Consider the following 8,764-nt stretch of genomic DNA (forward strand, 5'->3'; position numbering starts at 1 on the left):
AGAATATGACAAAAATTAACACAAGTTACATAAATAGGATGTGCACACACAAATAAAAATTAAATATTGGTTAGGCCTTGATCGGTGGGACTAATTACCCTAGCGCAGGAAGTTCAAAGCAGAGCATGGACGTAAATTATTTTAAGATACACCTATCTATAAAAACACAACTTTTTATTTTCTTTAGTAGTATACAATTTTTAGTTTAAAAAACTTCCCAAAGAGAAAACCGTTAAAAGGGTGAAAAGATTATTCAGAAGCATATCTTAATTCCACAGAAAAGTTTTGATCTTTAGGACACATGCAAGAAAAACCAGGAATGAATTCTGATTTAAACTAGGAGTTATGTGCTAATTGTTTTGAATGTGCAAAGTCACTAGCTATATTGCACCTCAGTCAAAGGAGAATAATATGGCAGCAGAAAAAAATCAGAACAATTATTTCCTGTTCCTCAAGTTACTGATTTTAAAAAATCAGGTCTTCTCTACCTTTTTGTTTAGTTTATGTGCAGCAGAAAGGAAGAATTATCTGAAGATTGAAAATGGTAGGCATATCCATATTTTGTCCAGGAGAGTGCAAAACAAAATAATGTAACACATTAAAATAGCGTAGCCATTCTTCAGACAACGTTGTCAGCAAAATTCTTCCCGGGTAGAATTGAGTACGTTAGCAGCTTTGGAAGAAAAACTTCCAATTTCAAGATAATTCTTTGAATGTAATAGCAGCTATCTGCATTGCAGTGCATTTAAATTGTATTATTTATTTCTATTGTAATAATGCCCAGGCGCATTAATCAAGACTGGGGCCCTGTTGTGCTAGACATGTAATACAAAGACACGTGATTCTTCTTCCAAAGAGTGTGTATTCTAAGGCACGGGTCAGCAACCTTTCAGAAGTGATGTGCCAAGTCTTCATTTATTTGCTCTAATTTAAGGTTTTGCGTTCCAGTAATACATGTTAACGTTTTTAGAAGGTCTCTTTCTGTAAGTCTATAATATATAACTAAACTATTGTTATATGTAAAGTAAATAAGGTTTCTAAAATGTTTTAGAAGCTTCATTTAAAATTAAATTAAAATGCAGAGCCCCCCAGACAGGTGGCCAGGACCCAGGCAGTGTGAGTGCCACTGAAAATCAGCTCCCATGCCGCCTTCGGCATGCATGCCATAGGTTGTCTGCCCTTGTTCTAAGGCCATGATCCTACAAACGCTTGTGCGCATGAACAGGTATTTTCCGAATTAAAGCATTGACTGGCTTTAACATACACAGAGCAAGGAAGAAGAATACAGTCAGAAAATGTACAGTCTATTACATAATATCAGAAGTAAAATGAAGACTTGTTACCTTTCGTAATTCTTTCATTAATTAAATAAAATATAGTTATAGAATTGTAAAACCTCCTTTAAAATTGAGCACAGTTCTGTACAGTTAGTAGCTTCTGCTTGAGAGACCCAAGACTGCAATAGCATGAAAATACTTTGGCAAAGTTCAGCAAGGAAGCTTACACAACACTTGGCTGCACTCTGTCTCACTCTAGTCGATGCTATTAATTCTTCATAGTCCTAGATAATAGTGTTGGAAAGTATCTCCTGCGTCATCCAACTTCATCCCCTTCTAATAGTACAGGATTGTCATTTACACAAATATGCTTGAGCATTATTATGTTGATGCCTATTTTTAATAGCCAATTTAGTTTTTCTTTTTTAACATGCAAGTTGTTAATTTCTTACTATAATACTCATAGCCACTCTAATTATTCCCCATTTTTGTTACTTCATTTTGAGAATTTTTCTCTTCCCATTCCTCAGCAAAAATATCATGCCAGAGTACTTTAGTGGATTGTCACAGTACTAACAAAATGCACTGTCATTATATATAGTTAAAATTAAATCTAGTTGTTAGGCCATGAAAATGGCCAAACCACTAGAATACTGTGTTCTGATTTTTCACCTTTTTGTAGTAATGTTAATGCATCAAAGGGAGACAAGCAACCAGGACAATGCTATGTTAAAATATATTTATATCATGGCTATATTTATTATTGTCAGAAGAGTGAGTGATTCCAAACAAATGGGTGTATACTTGTAGTAGTAATCACATGAAATAAGTTCCAAACCAAAGCCATGACTGTAAATAATATAAATGAATTGGAGACGTGTTTACCGTAGATAGGGAGAAGTTATTAATGGTTATAGTAATAAAACTATTGCTATAGTTACCCTTTTTATGATCCTTCCATCCCTGGTTAGTTTCTGTAGGACTAGATTTACAGTTAATGTCCAGAAGGGATGGCTGTGGGTATGTCTACACTGCAATAAAAGATGTGCAGATGCGTGGCATAGCTGTGTTTAGCCCAGGTCAGCTGACTCAAGCTTTCAGGGCTTTAAAATTGCAGTGGGGAGTGTCTCAGAGCTGGGGTCCCAGCCTGAGCCCAAATGTTTATATTGCAATTTTGTAGCCCCTGTCTGCTAAGCTTTGTGAGCATTAGTCAACTAACTGGGGTCTGAGACTCAGTGCCATGGGTTTTTTATCGCAGTGTAGACATACCCTAAGCATATCTAGTCTGACCTCCTGCATAACACAGGCCGTAGGACTTCTTCAAACTTGATTTTAAAGTTTCCAGTGATTAAGAATCTACCACAACTTTTGGAAAGTTTCTTCCAATGGTTGTAAGACCAGTGTCCTTTAATAAACAGGGTCTATTCCCCCCTGCTAATTACTACTATATGCTCAGCCAAGTCTACCAGACAATGCACATATTAATAAGTGATCTCACCACAAAATGGATTTAATGAAGAACATTGAAATAATCCTGTCCTGGTGAGGGATAGCTAGTGACTTAGTAGATATTTCCATAGAATATCAGGGTTGGAAGGGACCTCAGGAGATCATCTAGTCCAATCCCCTGCTCAAAGCAGGACAAATCCTCAGACAGTTTTTTTTTTGTTTGTTTGTTTGTTTTTTAAACCCAGATCCCTCAGTGGCCCCCTCAAGGATTGAACTCGCACCCCTGGGTTTAGCATGCCAATGCTCAAACTACTGAGCTATCCCTCCCCCCATCGTTGATTACGATTCTGTGAGTATTTCTGAAGAGAATTGAGGCATCTATCTCAGAAGGATTTTATTTTGCTTTATTTTCCACAAATATATGGAATATTGTGCATATAATGATTTTTGTAAAATGATAGGAAGCATTACATCAGTTGATTAAAATAATCCTGGGAGATATTGGGTGGGGGGGAGGTTTTGAAGAGATTTGCTGAAATGCAGAATATCAAGACTAATAGAAACTTTTCAGCACTCACTTGATTTTGTTAGATGTGGTAATCATGATCATCATTCATTCAAAAAATCCAACTGCAAAAAGTGGGTACATTCCAATTTATAAATGAACTGAATATGCATTCATGGAAGAACCATAAAAGCTGACCACCCCACACTCAAAAATATGGCCTGAAGTGGATTTTGAAATTGTAACATTCTTGACAAGGAAATTGGTAGTGTTGAAGTAGGTTATGCTTTCCACAAGTGGGGTGGGGAGGGGGTGGGGGAAGTCACACTAAAAATCTGACTTTGAGAAACTTTCAAGACCTACCGGTAGGTGTCTACTCCTTCTGTCATTGGAGTCAGTGACAAAACTCCCATTAACTTCAACAAAAGTAGGATTGTGCCCATGATCTTAACTTTCCATTTCTCACTAGTCCAGTGTGTTCTATTTGCAAATGACCACAGAAATCAGGATTTATCCATGCAGTATTAGTAAACAGAGTAAAAACTCTGTTTTATTACTAAAAAGTTAGAACTGAACAAGTTTCAAGGCATACTGCAGATTTGTAGTGCAGAACCAAAATATATTTATATATAGCAACTCTTATTAATATTTTGCTAAAAAAAAAAGTACCCCAAACAGTCTTGAGTAAATAGAGAAAAATAAACTTTTAATGTCTTAAATATCTGTTGTATATCAAATGAAATACTTGAGACTTGTGCCATTAAGAATGCTTTACATTCAACAGCCACTAAACTTATTTTACTACTTCAGAAGTTTGACAATTAATTCTTCAGAACCAGTTTCAGAATTCCTGGAATGGCCAACTCCTTTTTAATTTTAGATGCCATAAGTTTTCATAATCCTAAAATATTGCCTGTTATCTTTGTGTAATCTTAATTTTGGGAGAAGAAGAGAGGTAGGGGAAACCCCTAAGTCCACAAACTCTGTCCTAAGCAAAAGCAGTTCTTGCCCCGAACTAGGGTCATCTTTGAGATGTATGGAAATATGAAAAATGTATTATTGAGGGGGTGAGTTCTTTTCTTTCCCATAGTTAGCTCTCATGGATTTACATGCCCAATTCATAAGGTGACACATAGTTGCTATCAGACACAGTAGAGGATTTTTCTATATACAGTATTAAGCTTTTGAGTATCACATAAAAACTTCTATTGAAAGGTATGATTGAAATATTTTAGTGAGTTCAGCAATAAAGAAATAGCTAGACCATTCCCTTTAGATATCAGGCATACCCAGTGTGGTGGTGGTTTGATTTACTATTTGTATTGCAGTAGTGCCTAGATGCCTCAATCAAGGGTCAAGATCCATCTGTGCTTGATGTTGTGCACTCCTGTAGTAAAGACAATCCCTGCCTATAGCTTATAGACTTAAGGCTTGTTGACAGGACAATGAGTTTGCCTTCTGTGCTGTGACTTATGCTTATTATGTTAAACATGACTGTTTTACTGTGCCTTTGTAGTTCCCTCTTCACCCTCTAATATGTTGTGTATCTCTATTGGCCCCAGCCATAATGCAAAGGGCTGGTCTCCAGGAGTATTTAGTTTGTGGCAAGGTATGGTATGAATCTACCCTACACTAGCCTATTGTGCTCTAGCTCTTGTGGGTACCATGCTGATGAACATTGGTGTTTCATTAATGTGCCAATTTGGTCAAGTCCTATCTCAAAGAACTAAGATCTAGTCCTGTCTTAGGCATCCAGGCATCTACAGAAACTTAGGCACCTTGGGGACTTTTACAGCAAAAATATAGTCACCAAGTAAGTTTAGACACCTACATGGTTAGATAGCCACTTAGCCTGGGTTTTGTGGATTGCAGTGGTGCCTAAATCTTGGGTTGAGGCACCTGAGTCACTTTTAGGACCTGGGGCACTAGGTTAGCTGATCATAACTAGTTTCTGCTCTCTATAGAAGAAGCATTACTTTCACAATCGGAGTGGGGTTGGGGTGTGGGGGTAAATACCACCAGAAGCTTAGCCAGAGAATGCAGAAAGAGTCCCTGTCTGTTTTAGAATTAGAGATTTCTAATCTTACCTGTGCATTTCACTAAACGCTTTTGAGGTTTTTAAAGAAAGCAGTCAGTAACCCCTGTCTCATTTTTTTTTCAGTTCCAAAATGGTTTCGGTGGAATAAATGTAGATGAAGCATATCCCTCTCACTTAGATGTCATCAGTAACACACAGACTGCCACACACCTTCAGCCTCTTCATCATCCGACAGAATCCAGACCTTTCTCAGATTTGGCATCCAGTGGATTTATGTAATTGAGCCAGTATCCCATCTCTGGTTTTTGATGGATATCACTTTGGCCTGTGAAGGAGCACTTGATAAGGCTATGAACATTGGGCTTTAAAGCCCTAAATATATTTTGATAAGTTGAGGCTAGTTGCACTATATATCAATAGGATATGTAATCGAAAAGCTTACTTTTTGGGGAAATAGGAAATAGGAACTATACTTTGACTAAAAGTGTGCATGCGCTGTTGTCAGTCAGATTGAAAATGTGGTGTTGCTGCAATATGGATTATGTACTACATATATCACGTTGTAGAACATAAGGCAAATGGTTTTATTATTTAGAAAATAAATGGGCACTTTGACAACATTACTTGTAATGGCACAAAGGAAGATGTTTTAACTCTTGGATTATTGCCAGATTTCATTTTTTTAAATTAAAATTTAAAAAGAATGATCTAAAATTAAGAGCATCAAAAGCACTTATTTTTTACTGTATACTAAGCTCTTTCCTTCAATTGATTACCTGTTGTTTTAGCTCCTTTTGTTTTAATTTCCAGTTCTAGCACTTTAATCAATGGATTAAAACAAGGATTTGATATGCAATTTTAGGTTTTATAGAAGCAAATCCATTGCATTCCTCCTTTACTGTCAATCTTAAGTGCCTCACAATTTAGCTACCTTATTTCTGAAAGGAAGCTTGTTTTAGAAAACATTCACCATTAGTCATTGACATTGTGTGAATTTTTTTAACTAACATATACAGTGCTATTGGCTTTCTTTTTTCTGTAAAGTTTTTAGCAGTGGCCGTTTCAAATTGGACTCATTTCTGAGTCTGCAGAGTTGTAACACTTATCTGGAGATGTAAATGTTTTATGTTTAGTTCAAGTAAAGGGTTTTGTTGTTCTGTACTTCATGTCTGCTTTCTTCAGGTAAAACAGGGTAAAAACAACAGAGATTTTGCAGGGGAAGGATTCCTCAAGATTAGTTTCAGATTTCAGTGCTGAAAAACACGTCTTATCTTGTGTTAAAACACTTGTAATGTTCTTCAGAAATAAAAGTAGAAGGCTGCTCTATGCAAATACTTCACTAAAATTGATATTGAAAGGGTTAACTTTTAAATTATGGGGGAAGAGCTTTCTCAATAGTAAATGGTATTGAGGTTTACTTTTTGTAAAAAAATTGTCTTCACTGATAGTCAAAGTTTGATTGGCTGCAGTTTTTAACATTGCAGGGGGAAGAGACGGTTTGCTATTAAATATTATCCCTGATAAATTGCACTCTAAAGGAAAAGAAGTAGTGTTGTTTTTTTTTAAGAGATCTATGTGCACAATATAAAAATGAAAAAAAAATAGTTCAAGTTCAGAGAGATTTTTCCTTGTAATGAAAAGGATTTTTGTATTTTTTGTTTTCAGAAAAGCTAAAAATATTGCTTTGGGGTGTTTTTTTATTTGAGAGAACTGTTAGAATTGTAGACACCCATGTTTGGTGCAAAATAGTAGCATAATGGAAAAACACAGAAACATGTATACGTTCAAATTATTGCATACTCTTGTGTGCTGTATAGTTTATATAATAAAACATCTTTGTAAAATATTTTAAACCAGTTAATTTTAAAGTGTTACATCATATATATACAGATGAAATGTTTACATTTGTTATGTATAATATAAATTTACAGTGTAGACAGTTTGTTAAAAAGGAAACAAAAATAAACCACCATCCTCCTGGTTGGTGTTCATATTGTTTAATACAAGGACAACTGGAGTTTTTTTAACTTGAGAGAGAATATTTTCCAAAATGTTGAAAATGCGATGAGGGAGGTCTCATTCCACCATTTGTGCAATTTGCACTGAAATAACTAGAAGGCTAAATACTGTGTATTAGATTTTCATCTCATTTCTTTGATTTCCTCTTGGAGAGTATGTTTCAATGAGTAGAACTAATTTCCTTCTATAGTGTAATATGATCTGATAGAATATCAAATTCAGTTGTAGAATTTCAGGTGCATGATTTTACCAGTTCCTTTAAATAAAGTTACCAAGGGAGAAATGAATGTCAGGGAAATAACTTGTATTAATACTCTACATTATTCAGGAAAGCCCTAAAAAGAAATTAGCTTGGGACATGAAATTAAATTTTTAAATGTTTCAAACTTTACTGATATCTCACGCTGAAAACAAAGTTTTGATTTAATAGCATCTGGATTCACATTTTAACATTTAAATTTTTAATTTAAGGTAAGTTTTAAGCAATTTCTAGAACGGCTTGCATTTCTCGTTAGTGCATCACTTTTAAGAGTATGAATTTGACAATCTTATATAAATTCTGTAAAACTAAAAGATTCAAAGGGATAATGTACATTTTTACATCAGTATAAATAAAAATGTATCTCATCAGTCTAGCTAAACCAAAAACTTCTGGTTCTATCACGAAGTGCCAAGGAATCGGCGGTACTAGTGTACTGCCTTATTATAACATTTGTTTTGTTATATACATATCAGTTTATTTTCTGTAGCTATGCCTACAACAAACCCATGATTATGACTATGTATTAGTGCATTATTAATCTACACCAAACTACTTCAAAAGTGCACAGGAATTTTTTATTTTTTACATTAGCCCTCCAGCTCTGTTATGAGTAGGATATAACCCATTGTTAATCAGTATTACTATCCATTTTTGTACCAGTTTTCTTGGCTTGTTTTGCTTTAAGTTCTTATTTCTGATTTGCTATGACTGCACATACCATGCAATACATTTCTTGGGTTAGGGTATGTTTTTGTAGTGTTCTTACCGACCTTCAGTAATGTTTGTAAAACATCATATATGGTAATAAAATAATCATTTGAATGTAGCTGATATGTATGTTCTTTCACTACAATTAATTCTTTGTCTATCGCAGAAGCTTTGTGATTACACCACTGTGGACTTTGGAATTTCCCAAGTATTAGACACAAGCACATGTAGACAGTTTAGTGCTGTATATAAAAACATACATTTGAACTGTAAAAGCGGCAAAGAATCCTGTGGCACCTTATAGACTAACAGATGTTTTGGAGCATGAGCTTTCGTGGGTGAATACTCACTTCGTCAGATGCATGTAGTGGAAATCTCCAGGGGCAGGTATATATATGCTAGCAAGCAAGCTAGAGATAATGAGGTTAGTTCAATCAGGGAGGATGAGGCCCTGTTCTAGCAGTTGAGGTGTGAAAACCAAGGGAGGAGAAACTGGTTCTGTAGTT

At 35.3% G+C, this 8,764-nt stretch overlaps 1 protein-coding gene across 1 annotated transcript in view; it reads left to right on the plus strand.

The window, feature by feature from the left end:
- Positions 1–8,376, plus strand: part of AHR (aryl hydrocarbon receptor) — a 128,315-nt gene extending 119,939 nt beyond the window's left edge. Inside the window, exon 11 of the mRNA XM_032801421.2 lies at positions 5,393–8,376. Within this exon, the coding sequence (XP_032657312.1) occupies positions 5,393–5,548 (156 nt within the window). The 3' untranslated portion in view covers positions 5,549–8,376. The remainder of the gene's footprint in view (positions 1–5,392) is intronic.
- The last annotated feature ends 388 nt before the right edge of the window (positions 8,377–8,764 follow it).

This window comes from Chelonoidis abingdonii, chromosome 2 (genome assembly GCF_003597395.2).
Source record: "Chelonoidis abingdonii isolate Lonesome George chromosome 2, CheloAbing_2.0, whole genome shotgun sequence".
Lineage (NCBI taxonomy): Eukaryota > Metazoa > Chordata > Testudines > Testudinidae > Chelonoidis > Chelonoidis abingdonii.